Raw genomic sequence first — 23,520 nt, forward strand, 5'->3', positions numbered from 1 at the left:
GGGGAAGGGACAGAGCCCACCCCAGGGGCTGAGGCTGCCCTAAGGTGGGGTCAGGGCCTGCTCGGGGGTCGGGGCCTGCTCGGGGGGTCGGGGCCTGCTCTGAGGGGGTCGGGGCCTGCTCAAGGGGGGCAGGAATCGGGGCCTGGGTCTGTGAGAGGGCCTGGGGGGGGGTTGGGGGAGGGGGCATGGGGACCTCGCCCCTCTTCTCCCCTCACAGGAGCTGGGGTTGGCCTGGTTTGTCCCCTGGGGGGCTGGGGTGTCCCCCGTCACCTTGCAGCCCCGGTGCTGACAGGACCACGGTGATGGGGGCGAGGCCTGGGGGGCCCCGCAGGGTGCTCCCCAATGCCTGGGCATCCACCGAGGTCCTGCTTCCCTCCTGCTTCCCCCGGCCCCCCCCCCAGCCTGGCTTCCTGGCCTGGCTCGCCCTTTCCTGTCCCCCCCCCCCCTTGGCAGCGGAGCGAAGGGAAATCGCTGCTCAGTGACCCCGCCGGAGCCGCGCAGGAGGCAGCGAGACAAAGGGGGGCCACGGAGCCCTGCGCCGTGCCTCGGGGTGGGGGCTCGGAGCCCCCAGCGCGGCGCTGAGCCCGGGGACGGCCGTCGGTGGGACAGAGCTGCTGGGAGACTCGGTAACGGTCCCAGTTTGGGGGCTGAGGGGTCCCGGGACCGCTGCCCGGCGGTCTGGGAAGGGGGACCCCATGCCTCGTGTCCCCTCTGTGGGTGGGCGAGGGGTGGGGTGCGGCTCTGAGCTCCCCAGGGCAGGCTTCGGGGTCACCCCGGTAGGAAGGTGGCCCGCCACCGGCGTCAACCGGGGCGCAACGGGGCTGGGGGCCGCCTCCACCGCTGCGGTGGGGACACCCCGACCCCCTCCGCACCCCATCCCGGGGGAGCGACGGCGTTTGGGGCCGCAGAAGGCGCCGGCCGTGACGGTTGTCCGTCCGTCCGTCCGTCCCCCCACCCCCCAAGGTCCTCGCAGGGCCGCCGCCCGCTCGCCAGCGCCATGTTCCCGGAGGAGCGCAAGGAGGGCAGCCCCCGCTTCGGGAAGCTCCACTTCCCCGTCGGCCTCTGGATCAACTCCCCCCAAAAACACTTGGCCAAAATGAGCCGCCGCTGGCCCAGCGCCGGCTCCGTCAGGTGAGCCCCCGACCCCGCCACCCCCCCCCAAAAAAAAAACCCACCCCAAACCGTCTCTCCCCCCGCCCAGATCGACCTCGTCGGACAACGCCAGCCGCGGCAGCGAGACGGTGGAGCTGCGGCCCCCGGCAAGAGCAAGCCGGCGCGGCACAAGCGCCTCTCCAACCTCTTCCACCGCAGCGGCGGCGCCGGTGCCCGCGCCGCCGGGCGCCGGCGGGCGTTGGGCCAGCGAGAAGAAGCTGGCGGAGCTGGCGGACCCCCTCCCCGAGGAGCTGGCGGAGCTGGGCGGCCGGCCCCAGCTCCCCGGCATCCTGAAGATTTTCGGGGGGGCCATCTCGCGGGGGGCCAACTACAAGAGCGTCTTGGCCACGCCGCGTTCCACCGCCCGGCAGCTGGTGCGGGAGGCGTTGGAGCGCTACGGCCTGAGCCCGGAGGAAGGCGACTTCGTGCTGTGCGACGTGGTGGGGCGGGCGGCGGGGCCCGACGGCTCGTGGCAGGCCGAGCACCTGCGGCCCGTGGGCGACGCCGAGCGGCCCCTGGTGCTGCAGGACGTCTGGAAGCCCAAGGCCGGCTGCTCGCGGCGCTTCGAGATCCGCCGCCGCCGCGGCGTGGAGCGCGCCTGCGAGGCCGAGGACACCGAGACCGCCGGTCAGACACCCCCCCCGGGACCCCCCCCCGTGCCCTCAGTGCCCCCCAAGACCCTCCCTGTGTGCCCCCGAGGCCCCCCAAGACCCCTCAGTGCCCCCCAAGACCCCACCCTCTGCCCCCCGTGCTCTCAGTGCCCCCTGAGACCCCACCTCATACCCCCCAAGACACCCCCAGTGCCCCCCAGGACATCCCCCGTGGCCTCAGTGCCCCCGGAGACCCCCGCTGTGTGCCCCCGAGGCCCCTCAGTGCCCCCCAAGACCCCACCTCATGCCCCCTGAGACCCGCTCAATGCCCCCTCAGCCCCCCCGGGACCCCCGTGCCCCTCAGTGCCCCCCGAGACCCCACCTCGTGTCCCCCAGGACCTCCCCCGTGCCCTCAGTGCCCCCGGAGACCGCCCCTGTGTGCCCCCGAGGCCCCCCCAAGACCCCTCAGTGCCCCCCGAGACCCCACCTCGTGTCCCCCAGGACCCCCCCATGCCCTCAGTGCCCCCTGAGACCCCCTGTGTGCCCCCTGAGACCCGCTCAATGCCCCCCTCAGCCCCCCCCGGGACCCCCCCATGCCCTCAGTGCCCCCGGAGACCCTCCCTGTGTGCCCCCGAGGCCCCCCAAGACCCCTCAGTGCCCCCCGAGACCCCACCTCGTGTCCCCCAGGACCTCCCCCATGCCCTCAGTGCCCCCTGAGACCCTACCCTGTGCCCCCAAGGCCCCCCAAGACCCCTCAGTGCCCCCTGAGACCCGCTCCAATGCCCCCCAGCCCCCCGAGACCCTCCCCATGCCCTCAGTGCCCCCCAAGACCCCACCTCGTGTCCCCCGTGCTCTCAGTGCCCCCTGAGACCCCCCCCCATACTTCCTGAGACTCCCCCTGAGACCCCCCCCCCAGTGCCCCTCAAGACCTCCCCCGTGCCCCCTGGGACCCCCTCACGCCCTCAGTGTCCCCCGAGACCCCACCTCATGCCCCCTGAGACCCGCTCAATGCCCCCCCAGCCCCCCCCCCCGAGACCCCCCCCCCCGTGCCCTTGGTGCCCCCCAAGACCCCCCCAGTGCCCTCAGTGCCCCCCGAGACCCCACCTCGTGTACCCCAGGACCTCCCCGGGACCCCCTCAGTGCCCCCGGAGCCCCCACCCTGTGCCCCCCCGTGCCCTCAGTGCCCCCGAGACCCCACCCTGTGCCCCCCCGTGCCCTCAGTGCCCCCGGAGACCCCCCAGTGCCCTCAGTACCCCCGGAGACCCCCTGTGTGTGCCCCCGAGGCCCCCCGAGACCCCTCAGTGCCCCCTGAGACCTGCTCAATGCCCCCTCAGACCCCCCGGGACCCCCCGTGCCCCTCAGTGCCCCCCAAGACCCCACCTCATGCCCCCTGAGACCCGCTCAATGCCCCCCCAGCCCCCCCGAGACCCCCCCCATGCCCTCAGTGCCCCCCAAGACCCCACCTCGTGTCCCCCCAGGACCTCCCCCTGCCCTCAGTGCCTCCTGAGACCCCACCTCATACCCCCCAAGACCCCCCAGTGCCCCCTGGGGCCCCCCATTGCCCCCGAAGACCCCCCAGTGCCCTCAGTGCCCCTGGACACCCCTCCTCTGTGCCCCCGAGGCCCCCCCGAGACCCCTCAGTGCCCCCTGAGACCTGCTCAATGCCCCCGAGGCCCCCCTGAGGCCCCCCGAGACCCCTCAGTGCCCCCCAAGACCCCACCTCGTGTCCCCCAGGACCTCCCCCGTGCCCTCAGTGCCTCCTGAGACCCCACCTCATACCCCCCAAGACCCCCTCAGTGCCCCCTGGGGCCCCCCATTGCCCCCGAAGACCCCCCCAGTGCCCTCAGTGCCCCTGGACACCCCTCCTCTGTGCCCCCGAGGCCCCCCCGAGACCCCTCAGTGCCCCCTGAGACCTGCTCAATGCCCCCGAGGCCCCCCGAGGCCCCCCGAGACCCCTCAGTGCCCCCCAAGACCCCACCTCGTGTCCCCCAGGACCTCCCCCTGCCCTCAGTGCCCCCTGAGACCCTACCTCATACCCCCCAAGACCCCCCAGTGCCCCCTGGGCCCCCCCAGTGACCCCGGAGACCCCCCCCGTGTGCCCCCAAGACCCCTCAGTGCCCCCGAGACCCCACCTTATGCCCCCTGAGACCTCACCCATGCCCCCCAGTGCCCCACCGGGACCTCCCCGGTGCCCCCAGCACCCCTTGGACCCCCCCCCATGCGCCCCTGAGACCCCCCACCATGTCCTCAGTGCCCCCGAGACCCCCCTGTGCCCCCCCGTGCCCTCAGTGCCCCCTGAGACCCCCCCGTGTGCCTCCTGAGACCCCCGGGACCCTCCCCAATGCCCCCCAAGACCCCCCCATGGCCCCCGAGACCCCCTGAGACCCCCCCCGTGTGCCTCCTGAGACCCCCGGGATCCCCCAATGCCCCCCAAGACCCCCATGGCCCCCGAGACCCCCCTGAGACCCCCCCCATGTGCGTCTTGAGACCCCCAGGACCCCCCAATGCCCCCCAAGACCCCCCACGCCCCCAATGCCCCCTGAGGCCCCACCTTGTGCCCCAAGACCCCCCGCGACCCCCGAGACCCCCCTGAAACCCCCCAAGACCCCTCCTGTGCCCTCAGTGCCCCCGGGACCCCCAGTGCCCCCCAAGACCCCCAGGACCCCCCCAATGCCCCCCAAGACCCCCTCCTGTGCCCCCAGTGCCCCCCGAGCCTCCCCCCATACCCCCCAAGACCCCCGGGACCCCCCAATGCCCACCAAGACCCCCATGGCCCCCGAGACCCCCAGGACCCCCCCAAGACCCCCTCCTGTGCCCCCAGTGCCCCCGAGCCCCCCCATACCCCCCAAGACCCCCCAGGACCCCCCCAATGCCCCCCAGCCCTCCCCTGACCCCCCCGTCCCCCCAGGCCTCAACGCCCAGGCCCGGCGGCTGCAGAAGAGCCGCTCGCGGGCGGCCTCGGGGGGGGCCGGCGCCGCCCCCCAAAGAGCGCTCCGACAACCTCTCGCTGCGGCGCAGCATCAGCGACATGAACCTCAGCACCAAGCGGCGGCGGGAGCGCAAAACGGTGCTGAGCGTGGCGGGGGGGGAGGCCGGGACCCCCCGGCGCCCGACGAGGGCCCCCCGACCCCCCGGAGCCGAAAGCCCCCCCCAGCCCCCGAGGAAGCCGGGGAGGACCTGGAGCAGCTGGCGCAGTGCCTCATCCAGCCCCCCAGCACCACCCCTACTTCATCGTGCTGAGGGGGTACGGCAAGCAGGTACGCGGGGGGGGCGCACGGGGCGGGGGGGGCACTCAGGGTGGGGGACACTCGGGGGGGCGCTCCCTTCACCCCCCTTTTTGTCACGCCCCCCCCCAGGACTTTGTGCTCTACATGATGACCCATCCCCGGCACAACTTTGGGTGCCCCGAAAAACGGGGGGGGCCCCCGATAATAAAACAGGGGGCGGGGGGGGGCCACGTAGGTTGGGGGGGGCGCTCCCTTCACCCCCTTTTTATCCTGTCCCCCGTCCCCCCCCCCACCAGGACTTTGTGCTCTACGTGATGACCCATCCCCGGCACGTCTTCGGGTGCCCCCCCCAATAATAAAACGGGCTGGGGGGTCACACAGGGCCGGGGGTCACACAGGGCCGGGGGGTCACACAGGGTGGGGGGGCTCCCCCTTCACCCCCTTTTTATCCCGTTTCCCCCCCCCCCAAGACTTTGTGCTTTATGTGATGTCCCATCCCTGACACATCTTTGGGCACCCCAAAAAAGGAGGGGGGGCCCTGATAATAAAACGGGGGGGGCCACACAGGGCAGGGGGGCCACACAGGGCAGGGGGGCCACACAGGGCAGGGGGCCACAGAGGGCAGGGGGGGCCACACGGGTTGGGGGGGCGCTCACTTCACCCCCCGTTTTGTCCCCCCCCCCCAGGACTTCGTGCTCTACGTGATGACCCGCCCCCGGCACGTCTTCGGGCGCCCCGAGAAACGGGGGGCCCCCCCGACCCTAAAGCCGGGGGGGCCGCCGTGGACACCTTCCTCAACGCCCCCGACATCCTCCCCCGCCACTGCCTGGTGCGCGCCGCCGAGGGGGGGCGGCGGCGGCGGGGGGGGGGGGGGGCCCCCGGCGCCCTGCTGCGCCCCTTTCGGGGGCCCCCGTCACCCACAACGGCGCCCCCCTCTACCGCCAAGCCCCCCTCAGGCCCGGCGACCTCCTGGGGCTCGGCCGCCACTTCCTCCTCCTCTACAAAGACCCCCGTTCGCCCGGGGGGGGGCGAGGAGGCCCCCCGCCTTGGCTGCCCCCCCCCCGGGCCCCCCCCCCGGCTTTGGGGGGCACCCTGGGGTGCCCCGGCTGCGGCCGTTCGCCCCGGGAGCAGGAGGAGGCGCTGAGGGCTCGCCCGGAGCTGCGCTACCGGCCCCAGGACGAGGAGCTTTTGCTCAAGGAGATCGTGAGGATGCCCGAGGGGGGGGCGACGACGATGCCGGTGCCGCGGGGGGGGCCCGGCCGCCTTGGCCCCCGCCTTCCTGCTGGGGCTGTGCCTGGAGCACGCCGCCCGCGCGCTGCCCCCCGAGCGCTTCCCGGCGCTGCTGGGCCGCGTGGCGCTGCTGCTCAGGGAGACCGTCTGGGTGAGCCGGGGGGGGGGGGGGCCGGGGGGTATGGGGGGCACCTGGGGGGGGGGTACCTGGGGGGTGGGGGTACCTGGGGGCACCTGGGGGGTGGGGGCACCTGGGGGGTACCTGGGGGGTACCTGGGGGGGGTACCTGGGGGGTGGGGGGTACCTGGGGGGGTACCTGGGGGGGCACCTTGGGGGGGGGGAACCGGGGGGGCACCTGGGGGGGTACCTGGGGGGCAACTGGGGGGGGGGTACCTGGGGGGTATGGGGGAGTACCCTGGGGGGGGGCACCTTGGGGGGGGGGGGGGGGGGGGGGGCACCTGGGGGGTGGGGGTACCTGGGGGGGCACCTGGGGGGGTACCTGGGGGGGTATGGGGGGTACCTGGGGGGGCACCTGGGGGTGGGGGGCACCTGGGGGGCACCTGGGGAGGGTATCTGGGGGGGCACCTGGGGGTGGGGGGCACCTGGGAGGGTTGGGGTACCTGGGGAGGGTTACCTGGGGGGTACCTGTGGGGGTGGGGGTACCTGGGGGCACCTGGGGGGGTACCTGGGAGGGCACGTGGGAGTGGGGGGCACCTGGGGGGTATGGGGGTGGGGGTACCTGGGGGGCACCTGGGGGGAGGTACCTGGGGGCGGTATGGGGGGTGGGGGTACCTGGGGGGGTACCTGGGGTAGGTATGGGGGGGGTACCTGGGGGGCACATGGGGGTGGGGGGGCACCTGGGGGGGGCACCTGGGGGGTATGGGGGGGTGGGGGTACTTGGGGGGGCACCTGGGGGGGGGGGCACCTGGGGGGGGGGGGGCACCTGGGGGGGGGAGGGGCACCTGGGGGGGGAGGGGCACCTGGAGGGGTGTGGGGTGTGGGGGGGCTCGGGGTGTGTGGGGGCACCTGAAGGGTTGGGGGGGTTGGGGCACCTGGGGGGGATTGGGGCACCTGGGGGGTTGGGGTACCTGGGGGGAGGTACCTGGGGGGTGGGGGTAGGGGAAGGGGGAGGGGTTGGGGTACCTGGGGGGGGGGGGGGGGGGGGGCACCTGGGGGGGGCACCTGACAGGGGTGGGGGGGCGGGGGGGGGATTGGGGTATGGGGGGGTGAGGGGGGTGGGGAGGGGTTTAGGGTATGGGGAGGGGAGGGGGGGAGTTTGGGGTACTGGGCAGGGGTGTGGGGGGGTTGGGGTATGGGGTATGGGGGGGGTGGGGGGGGGTTGGGGTATGGGGGGTGGGGGGGGGTTGGGGTGCCCGTGGGACGGGGACGAGGAGGGTTTTGGGGTGCGGGCGGGGTGGGGACGGGGCCACCACGGGGTCCCTCCGCCCCCAGGAGAAGATCAAGGAGATCAGCGACCGGCAGCCGGAGAAGTGAGTGCCCCCCTCCCCCCCAGGTGACGGGGACCCCCCGGCTGTGTGGGGGCATCGCGGTGACCCCCCCCCCCGCAGCCAGCAGGATGCGGCCCCGGCGGCGCTGAGCATCGAGGAGGTGGCGGCCGAGCTGCGGCCGCTGCTGCTGTGGCTGGCCAACGCCATGGAGCTGCTCAACCTGGCGCAGGGCCACGTGCTGGAGCTGGAGCACGAGCTGGAGCTGGAAGGTGGGGGGGGGGCAAGGGGGGGCAAGGGGGGGCGTGGGGACACGGGGGGGGCGTGGGGACACGGGGACACGGGGGGTGTGGGGACACCGGGATGTGGGGGCAGGGGGATGGGGATGCGAGGGTGCTGGGACACGGGGACGTGGGGGGGACACGGGGGGGCATACGGACACGGGGGGGCACAGGGACATGGGGGGGCAGGGACATGGGGACATGGGGGACGTGGGGACACACGGGGGGCACGGGGACACCAGGATGTGGGGACAGGGGGACAGGGATGCGAGGGTGCTGGGACACGGGGACGTGGGGGGGGGGGGCATGGGGGGGACATGGGGGGGATGTGGGGACGTGGGGGGGCACAGGGACACGGGGGGGCACAGGGACATGGGGACACATGGGGGCTCGGGGACGTGGGGACACGGGGGGCACACGGGGGGCACGGGGACACGGGGGGGCACAGGGACATGGGGACACATGGGGGCTCTGGGACACGGGGACGTGGGGACACGGGGGGGGGGAACGCGGGGGGCACGGGGACACGGGGGGCATGTCCCCCACCCCCCAGCGCTGTCCCCAACCCCCCCCGTGCCCCCCCAGGCCCAGGCCAGGACCCGCAGCTGGCGGCCGAGCTGGAGGCGTGCGACGAGGCGCTGGGGGTGCTGGACGAGGTGATCATGTCCACCTTCCAGCAGTCCGTCTACTACCTCACCAAGGTGCGCCCCCCCTCACCCCGGGACCCCCCTCACCCCGGGACCCCCCAACGCCCCGGGACCCCCCTCACCCCGGGACCCTCCTCCTCACCCCCAGCACCCCCCTCCTCATTCCAGGACCCCCTACTCTGCCCCCAGAACCCCTCCTCCCCCCCGGACCCCCCTTCCCCCCCCAGGACCCCCTTCCTCACCCCGGGACCCCCTTCCCTACCCCCAGAACCCCCCCCATCACTCCCAGGGACCCCCCTTTCCCCTCCCAGGACCCCCCTTCCCCCCCAGAACCCCCTGTCCGCCCCCAGGACCCCCTTCCTTACCCTGGGACCCCCTTCCCCCCCCGAGGACCACCCTTCCCCCCCTAGAGCCCCTGTCTGCCCCCAGGGCCCCCTTCCCCCACCCCAGGACTCCCCCTTCCCCCCAGAACCCCCTGTCCCCCCCCCAGGACCCCCTTCTCACCTCTGGGACCCCCCTTCCCCCCAGTACCCCTTCCCCACCCTGGGACCCCCCCTCACTCCCAGGGACCCCCTCTCCCCCTGCTCCCCCAGAACCCCCTGTCCGTCCCCCAGGACCCCCCTTCCCCCAGGACCCCCTCCTCACCTCTGGGACCCCCTTCCCTCCCCCCAGAACCCCCCTCCTCACTCCCAGGGACCCCCCTTTCCCCCCAGCACCCCCTCCCCTCCCCCAGCACCCCCTTCCCCCCCTGAGCCCCCTGTCCGTCCCCCCAGAACCCCTTCCTCACCCTGGGACCCCTTCCCTCCTCAGGACCCCCTTCCCCCCCCGAGGACCACCCTTCCCCCCCAGAGCCCCCTGTCCGCCCCCAGGACCCCCTTCCTCACCCCAGGACCCCCCCAGAACCCCCTGTCCGCCCCCCCAGGACCCCCTCCTCACCTCTAGGACCCCCCTCACCCCTTTCCCCCAGACCCTGTACACGACCCTGCCCGCCCTGCTGGACAGCAACCCCTTCTCGGGCGGGGGGAGCCCAGCGCCGCGCAGGATCTGGCCGGCGCCCCCGAGGGGGTGCGGGGCACGCTGGCCGTCTTCCAGGCGGCGCTGGGGCTGACGCGGGCCTGCCAGCTGCACCCCGAGCTGGCCTCGCAGACCTTCGGCTACCTCTTCTTCTTCTCCAACGCCTCGCTCTTCAACACCCTCATGGAGAAAGGTGGGCCGGGGGGGCTTGGGGGGTATGGGGGCTTTTATGGGGTTTTGGGGCTGTAGAGGGGGCTTTTGGGGGTGTAGAGGGAGCTTTTGGGGGGGTAGAGGGGGATTTTAGGGGTGTAGAGGGGGGTCTGGGGGCTCGCAGACCTCGGGCTACCTCCTCCTCTTCTCCAACGCCTCGCTCCTCAACACCCTCATGGAGAAAGGTGGGCTGGGGGGGGGGATTTGGGGGGGGGTTGGGGGCTTTTATGGGGTTTCAGGGGTGTAGAGGGGGCTTTTGGGGGGTAGAGGGGGATTTTGGGGGTGTAGAGGGGGGTCTGGGGGCTCAGAGACCTCGGGCTACCTCCTCCTCTTCTCCAACGCCTCGCTCCTCAACACCCTCGTGGACAAGGGGGGCTGGGGGGGGGGTTGGGGGGGTTTAGGGGGTCTGGGGGCTTTTGGGGGGGTATGGGGGGTTTTGGGGGGGTATTGGGGCTTTTGGGGGGGGGTAGAGGGGGTACCTTGGGTGTAGAGGGGGGTATTGGGGTCTTTTAGGGGGCATAGAGGGGGCTTCTGGGGGGTGGGGGGGTATCGAGGGTGTTTAGGGGGGTATGGGGGCTTTTGGGGGGGCAGAAGGGGGAATTGGGGGCTTTGGGGGTGTGGGGGGCTTGGGGGGGCTTTTGGGGGGTCTGGGGGGTGGGGGGTATTGGGGTGTAGAGGGGGGTATTGGGGGCTTTTGGGGGGGTCTGGGGGGGGGGGTTGGGGGTGTAGGGGGGCATCCAGGTCCCTTTGGGGGGTCTGGGGGCTTTTGGGGTTTCTGGGGGTGGGGGGGGGGGGCATGAGGGGCGTAGGGGGGCTTTTGGGGGGGCGTGGGGGGGTATTGGGGGCGTGAGGGGGCTTTTGGGGGCGTGGGGGGGCCGTGGGGGCTTCTGGGGGGCCGTGAGGGGCGTCTGGGTCCCTCTGGGGCCGTTTTGGGGGGCTCAGGGGGCTTCGAGGGGGGGTTGGGGCCGTTTGGGGGGGGTTGAGGGGCCTTTGGGGTCCCAGTGATGATTCTGGGGACACTGGGATAATCTGGGGGGGGGGGCGGGGGGGATCCTTGGGGCAGTTCGGGGCCTCTCGGGGTCCCTGGGCCCCCTCAGGGTGTGCAGGACCCTCTCTGCCCCCTCTCAGGACCCCCCGGCCCCCCCCCCCCAGTCCCTCCCAGCACCCCCAGTTTCCTCCCATTGTCCCCAGCGGGCTCCGCAGGATGCGGCCGCTTCCTCCTTGGGGCAGGAAGGCCGGGGGGGCACGCAGCTCGGGGGGGGCACACAGCTCGGGGGGGGGGGCGATCCAGATCGGGGGGGGGGCAAACTAGATTCGGGAGGGGGGGGCACACAGTTCTGGGGGGGTCAAGCCAGGTTCAGGGGGGTAAACCAGATCTGGGGGGGGGTGCAAACAGCTCCGGGGGGTAAACCAGATCGGGGGGGGGGGGGCAAACAGCCCTGGGGGGGGCAAACCAGATCGGGGGGGCCACATAGCTCGGGGGGGGGGGGCAAACCAGCTTGGGGAGGGTAAACCAGACTGGGGGGGGGGGCAAGCTAGATCTGGGGGGTGCAACCAGCTCCAGGGGGGTTAACCAGATCCGGGGGGGGGGGGGGGGGCAAACAGCTCTGGGGGGGGCAAACCAGATCGGGGGGGGCCACACAGCTCGGGGGGGCAAACCAGCTCCGGGGGGGTAAACCAGACTGGGGGGGGGGGGGCAAATCAGATCTGGGAGGGGGCACACAGTTTTGGGGGGGCACACAGTTTTGGGGGGAGTGTAAACCAGATCCGGGGGGCCAAGTCAGATTCGGGGGGGGCACACAGTTTTGGGGGCCAAACCAGCCCCGGGGGGGCCAAGTCAGATTCGGGGGGGCACACAGTTTTGGGGGGCCAAACCAGCCCCGGGGGGGCCACACAAGCCGGGGGGGGGGCAAACCAGTCCCGGGGGGGGCAAACCGGATCCAGGGGGGCCGAACCAGATCGGGGGGGGGGCTACACAGCTTTGGGGGGCAAACCAGATCCGGGGGGGGGGGGGGGGGGCAAACCAGTACCGGGGGGGGCATACAGCTCGGGGGGGGGCACACAGTTTCGGGGGGGGGGCAAACCAGCCCCGGGGGGGGGGCAAACCAGCCCCGGGGGGGGCAGAGTTTCAGGGGGGCACACAGCTCTGGGGGGGCACAGTTTCGGGGGAGGGCACACAGCTCGGGGGGCCACAGTTTCGGGGGGGGGGGAACCAGCCCCGGGGGGGGCACATAGCTCTGGGGGGAGCACAGTTTCGGGGGGGGGGCACAGTTTCGGGGGGGGGGGTCAAACTAGCTCGGGAAGGGTAAACCAGATCGGAGGGGAGGGCAATCCAGATCGGGGGGGGGGGCGCACAGTTTCGGGGGGGCAAACCAGCCCCGGGGGTCCCCCACGTGCGGTGGGGGGGTCCCTAACCCGGTGCCCCCCCGCAGGCAGCGCGGGGCCCTTCTTCCAGTGGTCGCGGGCGGTGCGGGTGCGCACCAACCTGGACCTGGTGCTGGACTGGCTGCAGGGCGTGGGGCTGGCGGACATCGCCCACGACTTCTTCCGCAAGCTCTCGGCCACCGCCAACCTGCTCTGCACCCCCGCAGCTGCCTCAGCAAGGTGGGGGGGGCCGGGGGGGGGCGGGGGGGGCCGGGAAGGGGTTGGGGGCGGGTTGGGGGGGTTAAGGGGGGCGGGGGAGGGGTGTGGGAGGGGGTTTGGGGGGGTTAGAGAAGGGGGTTGGGGGGACAGGGAAGGGGTTTGGGGGGTATGGGGGTAAAATGGGGATGGGAGGGGTTTGGGGGGACATGGGGAGGGGTTTGGGGGGGGGGTTGGGGGGGTATGGGGACAGGGAAGGGGTTTGGGAGGGGGTTTGGGGGGTTAGAGAAGGGGGTTGGGGGGTCAGGGAAGGGGGTTGGGGGGGATTGGGGGGGACACGGGGACATGGGGAGGGGTTGGGGGAGGCATATGGGGACATAGGGAGGGGGGGTTGGGGGTCAGGGAAGGGGGTTGGGGGGGTTGGGGGGGACATGGGGACATGGGGAGAGGTTTGGGGGGGTTAGGGAAGGGGTTTGGGGGGTCAGGGGGGCAGGGGAGGGGGTTTGGGGGGATATGGGGATGGGAGGGGGTTTGGGGGGGTCAGGGGGACACGGGAAGGGGTTTGGGGAGGGTTTGGGGGGCAGGGGAGGGGGCTGGGGGGGCAGGGGACAGGGGCCAGGGGCCGGCACCTGGGGCCACCGCCCAGCCCCCAGCGGCTCGGGGCCGAGCCTCAGGCACCTGCGGCAGGGACCGGCCCCAGACGGGGGGGGCACCCCGTGACCCCCCCATCCCCACCCCGTGACCCCCCGACCCCCCCAAAGCCCCCATCCCCATCCCCTGACCCCCCTGACCCCCGGACGCCCCTCACCCCCCTGACCCCCCCTGACCCTTCCTGACTCCCATCCCCCCTTACCCCCCAACCCCCTTGACCCCCCCCCTGCCCCCCCGACCCCCCTGCCCCCCCGGCCCCCCCGCCCCCCGTGGCCCCCCCTGACCCCCTGCCCCCCCCGTGCCCCCCCCAGGCGACGTGGCAGCGGCTGCGGGCCGAGTTCCCGGCGCTGGCCCCGGCGCAGCTGCACCACATCCTGAGCCACTACCACCTGGGGCTGGGCCGCCCCTACCCCGACGCATGGAGCCCCCCCCCGAGGAGCGCGACCTCGTGGCCACCGGTGAGACCCCCGGGACCCCCCGGGACCCCTGACCCCCCCCAAGACCCCCAGCCCTGTCCCCTTCCCCAAGCCCCCGTCCCTTGCTCCTTGTCCCCACCTCTTGTCTCCCCCCCCGAGATCCCTGCCCCCCCCCCAAGACCCCTGACCCCCCTCGAGACCCCCTGACCCCCCCAGGACCCCTGACCCCCCCTCGAGACCCCCTGACCCCCCGGGACCCCTGACCCCCCCCCCCCACTTCCCCCATCCCTCCCCCAAGCCCCTTGTCCCCATCCCAGTCCCCCCCACCCCCACCCTATTGCCCCCCCGAGACCCCCGCCCCCCCCCCAAGACCCCCCCGGGACCCCTGGACCCCCCCCAAGTCCCCCATCCCTGCCCCATGCCCCCTGCCCCCCCCGAGACCCCCATCCCAGTCCCCACCCCAAGCCCCCAGCCCCTGCTCCTTGTCCCCCACCCTTTGCCCCTCCCCGAGACCCCCAGGCCCCCCAGGACCCCAGCCCCCTCCCCAAGACCCCCAGCCCTCCCCCCATCCCCCCCAAGACCTCTGCCCCCCCCCAACCCCATGTCCCCCCCCAAGCCCCCTGTCCCCCCTGAGCCACCCTGTCCCTCCCGGGGTCCCCCTCTGCCCCCCCCAACCCCCCACCCCCCTGTAACCCCCCCGTGCCCCCCCCCAGCCCCCTATCCGCCTCCCGTGCCCCCCCAGCCCCATGTCCCCCCCCAAGCCCCCTGTTCCCCCCCCCCCATTTCCCCCACCCCAACCCCCCTACCCCCCCAAGCCCCCCCATGACCCCCCCCCCCCCCCGTGCCCCCCCCACCCCCGTTAACCCCCCCCGTGCCCCCCCAGGCGCCATCTTTGAGAGCTTCTCGGAGCACCCCCCTGCTGCTGCCCGGGGGGGGTTCCCGGCTGCGGCGGGGGAGGCGCCGGGGGACGAGGGGCTGCTGGGGGCCCTGTGCCGCCTGCGCCGCTTCCTCGCCCGCCTCGAGCAGGGCGCCGCGCCCCAGGGCGAGGCCTGACGGGGGGGGGCGCCCAGGGACCCCCCCCCCGGGGTGATATGACCCCCCGGGGCGATAGGGACCCCCCCGGGGGGGCTGGGGGTCCATATGGGGCTGGGGAGCCCCTGGGGAGCTCACTATGGGTGCCTCTGGGGGACTGGAGCCCTTACTGGGGGGGACTGGGAGGGACTGGGAGGGACTGGGGACACTGGGGGGACTGGGGACCCCCTTAAGGGCACCCAGGGACCCCCCGGGGGTGATAAGACCCCCCCGGGGTGACATGGACCCCCCCGGGGCGATAGGGACCCCCAGGGGGGCTGGGGGTCCATATGGGGCTGGGGAACTCATGGGGAGCCCCCTGTGGGTGCCTCTGGGGGACTGGAGCCCTTACTGGGAGGGACTGGGGGGGACTGGGGACCCCCTAAGGGCACCCACGGACCCCCGGGGGTGATAAGACCCCCCCCGGGGTGACACGGACCCCCCGGGGGTGTGGGACCCCCATAGGGATTGGGGAGCCCCCTGTGGGTGCCTCTGGGGGACTGGAGCCCTTACTGGGAGGGACTGGGAGGGACTGGGGACCCTTGGGGGGGACTGGGGACCCCCACAGGCACCCAAGGGACCTGACAGGGACCGGAGCCCCCCCGGGGCCATCTCAGGACCCCCGAGGGACTGACGGCCACCCCCTGACCACGGCCACCCTGAGGACCCCCCAAAAAGGGGGCGACCCCCCCGAAAGGAGACCCCCCCCCGAAAAATGCCCCCCCCAAAATGGGACCTCCCCCCCCAATATGGGGGGTCCCCACCGCGCGTCCCCCCTTGTATCTGTTCCCCCCCCCAATAAACCCTGTTCCACACACGTGACCCGCTCCTTGCACACGCGTGTGCCCCCCGAGCCACGGAGGGCGGGGCCTCGGGGAGTGGGCGGGGCCTCGAGGGGGCGGGGCCTCGAGGGGGCGGGGTCACCGGGAGGGCACGCCCCCAGAGGGGGGCTGGGTACGGGGGGAGGGAGCCGGGGGCGGGGCTTGAGGGGATTCCCGGGGCGGGGCCTATGGGGACCCCTTGTGGGCGGGGCTTGGGAGACGGGGGCGGGGCTTGGTGGGCGTGGCAGGGGCGGGGCTTGCTCGTGGGCGGGGCTCTGACCCCCCTCTGCCCTCAGGTCCAGCTCCAGCCCCCCGGCCCCCCCCCCCCAGCGGAGCCAGGCGGAGCCGCAAAGCCCCCTGGGAGCCCCGGTATGCAAATGAGCCCGCCCCCCCAGCTGGGACCGGGGGGGGGCACCCCAGAAATATATGGGCGTAACCCTGCCCCCCCCCCCCCCCAGCCCCATCCCCGGGGGCCCACCCGACCCCCCAAGCCCCGTCGCAGGGGGCGGCAGTAATTGCCCCCCCGGGGTAGTTAGGGGGGGGGGGGACAATAAATGGCCTCGCTGCAGCCCCCACCTCTGCAGCTCCTCCAGCATGGGAGGGGGAGGAGGGAGGCAAGGCCACGCCCCCTTTAAGCCACGCCCCCTTTAAGCCACGCCCCCTTTAAGCCACGCCCTCGTTGACCACGCCCCCAACCTGGCCACGCCCCCCGGGCAATCCCCGGGAGGCCACGCCCCCGGGACCCCCCCCCCGAGAACCGGGTGAGGTCACCTGCGGTCACTGAGGGGGGGGGCGTTGCCATGGCGACGCGTGGCTGGGTCTCCGTGGCAACGGGTGGGGCTGCGGGGGTGATGTCACCCCTCGGCCGTTGCCATGGTGACAGACCGACGCTCCCTAGCTACCGGCCCGGAGGTCGGGGTGACGTCATCCCCGTCTGTCTCCGTGGCAACAGGAGAACCCCCAGGCGGTCGCCATGGTAACGCGGGGGACGCCACCCCCCACCCCAGGCCCATTCACAAACTGCCCCTGGCACGTCACCGCCCGCGCCGCGCTCCCATTGGCTGAGCTGCCGGAGGGCGTGGCCGCCACGCCTCCCGTCTCTGATTGGTTGGCAGGGGGGCGCCTAGTGGGTTGGGGCCCCGCCTTAGCGCTGATAGGCTGCAGCAGCCTCGGGGCGTGGCTTTCGGAGGGGGCGGAGCAACACCTTCTGATTGGCTGCGAGCAGGCGTGGGGGCGGGGCTTGAACCGGTCGAAGCCTCCCATTGGCCGGCTTCATGGGAGAAGCCGATTGGCCGCCGCGAGGGGCGGTGCTCGGGGGCGGTGGCAGCGCGCGGCTTCCGATTGGCTGCCCTGCGGCGGCCACGTGACCCCCGCTCACGGCGCGGGGAGGGGGGGGGAGGGCTGCTCACACGCGTGTGCCCCGGGGGCGGCGTCACGTGATCCTGGTGCACGCGGAGAGAGCGTGGGCGGGCTCCACGTGACCACCCCCCCCCCCACAGGGGCGGTGCCACGTGACCGCCCCCCCCCGCCGCCACTCACCCGGGGCCGCCGCGGCCTCACCGGGACCTTCCCGGAACCGCCCCCTCGGGACCCCCCCGCGTGTCCGGGACCCCCCGGAACCCCCTGGGACCTCCCCCGGGACCCCCCGGGTGTCCGGGACCCCCCCGGGTGTCCCCCACCCCCGGGACCCCCCGGGTCCCCTCCCCGAGTACCCCCCCCCCCCCCCCCCTCGACCCCCCTGCTTGTCCCCCCACGCCGGGACCCTCCCAGGACCCCCCGGGTCTCCTCTTCGGGACCCCCCCGCGTGTCCCGGCCCCCCCGGGCCCCCCCCGGCCCCCCCCCGCCATGGCCGGCCGCCGCCTGGGCCGGCTGTCCCCGTGCAGCTCCGTGCTCTTCCTGTGCGACCTCCAGGAGCGGTTCCGCCACAGCGTCGCCTTCTTCCCCCAGGTCGTCGCCGTCGCCGCCCGCGTGCTGCAGGTACCCGCGGGGGCTGGGGGCCCGGACCCCGCACACCCCCTGCGCCCCCCCCCCCCCCCCCGTACCCCAATATCTGGGTGCCAGCACCTCCCCGTGCCCCGTTATCTGGGTGCTGGCACTCCCCTGTGCCCCAAGGGCTGGGTGCTGGCACCCTACACACCCCTGCACCCCGTTATCTGGGTGCCAGCACCCTCCTACACCCCAATGTCTGGGTGCTGGCACCCCATGCACCCCCTGCACCCCGTTATCTGGGTGCCAGCACCCTCCTACACCCCAATGTCTGGGTGCTGGCACCCCATGCACCCCGTTATCTGGGTGCCAGCACCCTCCTACACCCCAATGTCTGGGTGCTGGCACCCCATGCACCCCCTGCACCCCGTTATCTGGGTGCCAGCACACTCCTGCACCCCAACGTCTGGGTGCTGGCACCCCATGCACCCCCTACACCCCATTATGTGGGTGCTGGCACCCCCTGTACTCCAATGTCTGGGTACCAGCACCCCACACACCCTCCTGTACCCCATTGTCTGGGTGCCAGCACCCTCCTGCACCCCAATGTCTGGGTGCTGACACCCCCTGTCCCCAAGGGCTGGGTGCTGGCACGCTACACACCCCCTGCACCCCGTTACCTGGGTGCCAGCACACTCCTGCACCCCAACGTCTGGGTGCTGGCACCCCATGCACCCCCTACACCCCATTATGTGGGTGCTGGCACCCCCTGTACTCCAACATCTGGGTACCAGCACCCCACATACCTCCTGCACCCCGCTGTCTGGGTGCTGGCACCCCCTGTACCCCATTATCTGGGTGCCAGCACCCCACACACCTCCTGCACCCCGCTGTCTGGGTGCTGGTACCCCCTGTACCCCAACATCTGGGTGCCGGCACCCCCTGTGCCCCAAGGGCTGGGTGCTGGCACCCCACACACCCCCTGTACCCCATTATCTGGGTGCCAGCACACTCCTGCACCCCATTGTTTGGGTGCTGGCACCCCCTGCACCCTCCTGTGCCCCAAGGTGGACCCCTTGGGTGGGACCTCAAACTCTTGTGCAGGGCCCCAAAACCTTTTGTGGCACCCCAAACCCATGTGGGGGACCCCAAAATCTTGGGTAGGGCCCCAAACCCTTGGGTGCCACCCCCCCCCAAAGCCTCGTGGGGGCCCCAAAGCCTCACGTGGGACCCCAAAGCCTTGGGTGAGACCCCCCAAACCCTTGGGGGGCACCCTAAAACCTCGTGTAGGACCCCAAAATCCTGGGTGGCACCCCAAAACCCTGTGTAGGACCACAAACTCTTGAGTGGGACCCCAAAACCTTGGGTGCCACCCCCCAAACCCTTGGGTGAGACCCCAAAACCGCATGGGGGACCCCAAAACTTTGTGGGGGACCCCAAAACCTTATGTGGGACCTCCCCCAAAGCCTTGTGGGGGACCCCAAACCCTTGAGTGTGCCCCCCCACCCCACAAACCTCGGGGTCCCCCCAAAACCTCCCCCCCGCAGGCGTGCCGCGAGCTGGAGGTGCCGGTGGTGGTGACGGAGCAGCACCCACGGGCGCTGGGCCCCACGGTGCCCGAGCTGGGGGCTCAGGACCTCCCCAAGCACCCCAAAACCTGCTTCAGCATGCTGGTGCCCCCCGTGGAGGCCGAGCTGAGCGCGCGCCCCGGCCTCACCTCCGTCCTCCTCTGTGGCATCGAGACCCAGGCCTGCATCCTGGTGAGGGGCTTGGGGGGGGCTGGGGGGGGGCTCCGTAAGGGGCTGGGGGGGTCATGGGGGGCTGGGGAGGTTCTGGGGCGGCCATGAGGGGCTGGGGGGGCCTAGGAGGCTTCATGGGGGGTTGGGGGGGTCCCTGGGGGGCTTCATGAGGGGCTGGGGGTTGTCCCTGGGGGCTGGGGGGGCCTAGGAGGCTTCATGGGGGGTTGGGGGGTCCCTGGGGGGCTTCATGAGGGGCTGGGGGGGTCCCTGGGGGCTGGGGGGGCCTAGGAGGCTTCATGGGGGGCTGGGGAGGTCCCTAGGGGGCTTCATGAGGGGCTGGGAGGGGTCCCTGGGGGCTGGAGGGGGCCTGGGGGGGCTTCATGGGGTCCTGGGGGGGTCCCTGGGGGCTTCATGGAGGGTCCTGGGGGCACCGTGAGGGGCTGGGAGGGTCCCTGGGGGGTTCCTGGGGACCTGGGAAGGGTCCTGGGGAGGTCCTGGGGGCCCCTCGTCGGGCTGGGGGGTCCTGGGGGGCACCGTGAGGGGGGCTGGGGGGGGGAGCCCTGGTGGCTGGGGGGGCTGGGGGCATTGGGAGAAGACCTGATGGGGGTGAAGTGGCTGGGGGGGGCACAGTGTGGATGCCCTGCCCCCCCCCCCCAAATTCACACCCCCCCCCAAATTCACACACCCCCTCCCCCCCAGAGCACAGCACTGGATCTGCTGGACCGGGGCCTGGACGTGCACGTGGTGGTGGACGCCTGCTCCTCCCGCAGGTTGGGGGTGGGGGCAAAAGGGGGGCAGGGGGGCAAAAGAGGGGTTTTGGGACACGTGGGGAGGATGAAGGGGGGGATTGGGGGGGGGCAAAAGGGGGTTAGGGGGGTAAAATGGGGGGCTGGGGGGCAAAAGAGGGGTTATGGGACACGTGGGGGGGATAAAGGGGTGCTGGGTGGGGGCAAAAAGGGGGCTATGGGGATGGGGGTAAAATGGGGGGCTGGGGGGGCAAAAGAGGGGTTATGGGACACACGGGGGGATGAAGGAGTATTGGGGGGCAAAAAGGGGGATAGGGGGGTAAAATGGGGGGCTGGGGGGGCAAAAGAGGGGTTATGGGACACACAGGGGGGATAAAGGGGTGCTGGGGGGCAAGAAGGGGATAGGGGGTAAAATGGGGGGCTGGGGGGCAAAAAGGGGGAGGTAACACCGGGGGTGACACGCCGGGGGCATGGGCTGACACCCAGGAGGTGACACCCAGAGGTGCCCCCCCCGTCCCCCCCCAGCCAGGTGGACCGCGCGGTGGCGCTGGCCCGGCTGCGGCAGAGCGGCGCCTTCCTGACCACCAGCGAGAGCCTCCTGCTGCAGCTCCTGCGCGACGCCGCGCACCCGCGCTTCCGCCAGGTCCCGACCACGCCCCCTGCCACGCCCATAGCCACGCCCACCCGCCCTGGCCACGCCCACACCCAATAAACCACCTCCCCCCCCCCCCACCTTCACCCCACTGCTGCAGGAGCCCTGCCCGGCCAGGCCACGCCCCCAGCCAGGCCACGCCCCCAGCCAGGCCACGCCCACCCATCCACGCCCACCCATCCAGGCCACGCCCCCAACCGATAAGCCCCGCCCACCCTGCCAATGCAGCGGCCCTGCCCAGCCAGGCCACGCCCCCAGCCCGCGTGGCTGGCCACGCCCCTTTGCCATGTGGCCACGCCCACGCGGTGACGTGGCCCCGCCCACCTTCGCACCCGAGCCCCGCCCACCCACCGAGGCCACGCCCCCGGCACGGAGCCACGCCCCTGCCCCCGAGGACTGGGGCCGTCAATGGGGTCGTTAAGGGGTTAATTAATGGGGTTCACGGGTTAATTAATGGGCCTACAGCTTAATTAATTGGGCGTGGTTTAATTAGTGGGGCCCTTAGAGGCTCGCCCACATGGTTGGTTGGGTGGGTTGGTGGGTCGGTTATGGGGGCTCGTTAGCGGGTTGGTTAAGGGGGTCGTTAATGGGATGGGTGTGGGGCTAATTAGTGGGTTGGTTGTGGGGTTCGTTAGTGGGGCAGGTATGGGGTTCATTAGTGGGTTGCTTAGAGGATTCATTAGTGGGTTGGTTACAGGGCTCGTTAATGGGACGGGAATCGGACTAATTAGTGGGTTGGTTGTGGGGTTCGTTAGTGGGGCAGGTATGGGGTTCGTTAGCGGGTTGGTGTTGGGGTTCGTTAGCGGGTTGGTTATAGGATTAATTAGTGGGTTGGTTGTGGTGTTCATTAATGGGACGGGTATGGGACTAATTAGTGGGTTGGTTGTGGGGTTCATTAACGGATGGGTATGGGGCTAATTAGTGGGTTGGTTGTGGGGTTAATTAGTGGGTTGGTTATAGGATTAATTAGTGGGTTGGTTACAGGGCTCGTTAATGGGATGGGTATGGGGCTAATTAGTGGGTTGGTTGTGGGGTTCATTAACGGGATGGGTATGGGACTAATTAGTGGGTTGGTTACAGGGCTCATTAATAGGGCTAATTAGTTGGTTGGTTCTGGGGCTCGTTAGCGGGGCAGTTACGGGGCTCATTAGTGCATTGGTTATGGGGTCCGTTAGCGGGTTGGTTATGGGGCTCATTAGCGGGCCAATTACCGGGCTAATTAGCAGGTTAATTACAGGCCTCGTTAGCCCCCAGCAACAGGTTGGTCTGCCTGGGGCTCGTTACCAGGTTCATTAGCCCCTGCCTGTGGCTCATTAGCAATCTGGGGGGGCCATGAGGCAGAAGGGGGTCCCTGGGGGCGGATGTTGGGGTCCCCACCCTAATTAGTCCTAATTAAGACTAATTAGCGCCTCTCTCGCAGGTGCAGCAGCTGATCAAGGAGCCGGCGCCCGACACGGGGCTGCTGCCCCTGCTGGGGGCCCTGGGCCCCATGGGGGGCTCTGAGCGGGGCCCCCCGGCTTGGGGGGGGGGGGCGCAATAAATTCTGCCCTCCCCCCCTTGGGGGCACAACTCCCCCCCCCCTTTGGGGGGGGCACAAACGCTGCTCCCCTCCCTTGTGTTGTCTGAGTATTTTGGGGGGGGGGGGGGGCATCAAAGGGGGGGGTCCGGGGGGGGCATCAAAGGGGGGAGGGGAATTGGGGGGGCATCAAAGGGAGGGGCTTGGGGGGGGGGGGCATCGAAGGGGGAGGGGCATTGGGGGGCATCAAAGGGGGGCTCGGGGGGGGCACCGTGGGACCCCCCGCCCCCCCCCCCCCCGCTGCCTGCCAGCCCCACCCCCCCGCAGCCTTTTCTTAATGAAGCCCTGGGAAAAAAAAAAAAGGGGGGGGGGGGGGGGCTCTCAGGCCCCGCCCCCGCGCCCCCATTGGCTGCGCTCCGCCAATGAGCAGCCCCCTCGGCCCCCCCCCCACCCCCCCCCCCCGCGGGAGCTGCCGCTGGATCCCACCGGGGGCTGCGTCCTGCGGGGGCTCCGCGACGCCCCCCCCCCGGGCCCCCCCCCAGCACCGGGACCCCCCCCCCAAGAACCGGGAACCCCCCAGCACCGGTAAGCGGCGAGGGACCCCCCCGGGGGGGGGAGGGGGGCGCGGGGGTGGCCCCGGTGTGACAGCGGGGGGCGGGGGGGCAGTGTCGGGGGGGGGGACACCGACACCGAGCGTGTGACACCGACACCACGCGTGTGACACCGACACCACGCGTGTGACAGTGACACCGAGTGTGTGACACCGACACCACGCGTGTGACAGTGACACGGGGCGCGTGTGGCACCGACACCGCGTGTGTGACACCGACACCACGCGTGTGGCAGTGACACGGGGCGCGTGTGACACCGACACCGAGCGTGTGACACCGACACCACGCGTGTGACAGTGACACGGGCGCGTGTGGCACTGACACCGAGCGTGTGACACCAACGCGGCACATGTGACAGTGACACCGAGTGTGTGACACCGACACCACGCGTGTGGCAGTGACACGGGGCGCGTGTGACACCGACACCACGCGTGTGACACCGACACGGGGCTTGTGTGACAGTGACACCGAGTGTGTGACACTGACACGGGGCGCGTGTGCCAGTGACACGGGGCGCGTGTGGCACCGACACTGTGCGTGTGACAGCGACACGGGGCTTGTGTGACAGTGACACGGGGCGGGTGTGGCACCGACACTGAGCGTGTGACACCGACACCACGCGTGTGACACCGACACGGGGCTTGTGTGACAGTGACACCGAGTGTGTGACACCAACACGGGGCGCGTGTGCCAGTGACACGGGGCGCGTGTGGCACCGACACCGAGCATGTGACACCAACACCACGCGTGTGACAGTGACACGGGGCGCGTGTGGCACTGACACCGAGCGTGTGACACCAACGCGGCACATGTGACAGTGACACCGAGTGTGTGACACCGACACCACACGTGTGGCAGTGACACGGGGCGCGTGTGACACCGACACTGAGCGTGTGACACCAACACCACGCATGTGACACCGACACGGGGCTCGTGTGACACTGATACGGTGTGTGACAGTGACACCGACACAGCGCGTGTGACACCGACACAGC

The 23,520-nt window shown here is 71.9% G+C and overlaps 3 protein-coding genes across 3 annotated transcripts in view; all 3 read left to right on the forward strand.

Moving 5' to 3' along the window:
* The window catches only part of LOC136788818 (NADH dehydrogenase [ubiquinone] 1 alpha subcomplex subunit 3-like), a 95,389-nt gene that overhangs the window by 25,332 nt on the left and 46,537 nt on the right, over positions 1 to 23,520 (forward strand). The window lies entirely within an intron of this gene.
* Positions 171 to 15,226, forward strand: LOC136788533 (ras-interacting protein 1-like). The gene is given in 16 exon segments (XM_066987094.1): positions 171 to 626; positions 964 to 1,131; positions 1,202 to 1,779; positions 4,651 to 4,956; positions 4,959 to 4,999; positions 5,656 to 5,703; positions 5,706 to 6,108; positions 6,178 to 6,350; positions 7,652 to 7,689; positions 7,768 to 7,916; positions 8,511 to 8,626; positions 9,540 to 9,594; positions 9,597 to 9,779; positions 12,229 to 12,400; positions 13,339 to 13,485; positions 14,327 to 15,226. Coding segments are annotated over 14 exon segments (2,463 nt in total). The 5' UTR covers positions 171 to 626; positions 964 to 997; the 3' UTR covers positions 13,406 to 13,485; positions 14,327 to 15,226.
* LOC136788807 (isochorismatase domain-containing protein 2-like) lies at positions 17,149 to 21,946 on the forward strand. Its single transcript, XM_066987490.1, has 5 exons — positions 17,149 to 17,312; positions 18,809 to 19,021; positions 19,700 to 19,770; positions 20,272 to 20,389; positions 21,819 to 21,946. Exons 1-5 carry the CDS (start codon positions 17,181 to 17,183, stop codon positions 21,936 to 21,938), a joined length of 654 nt encoding a protein of 217 aa, XP_066843591.1. The 5' UTR covers positions 17,149 to 17,180; the 3' UTR covers positions 21,939 to 21,946.

The sequence above is a fragment of the Anser cygnoides genome, chromosome W (genome assembly GCF_040182565.1).
Source record: "Anser cygnoides isolate HZ-2024a breed goose chromosome W, Taihu_goose_T2T_genome, whole genome shotgun sequence".
Taxonomy (NCBI): Eukaryota; Metazoa; Chordata; class Aves; order Anseriformes; family Anatidae; genus Anser; species Anser cygnoides.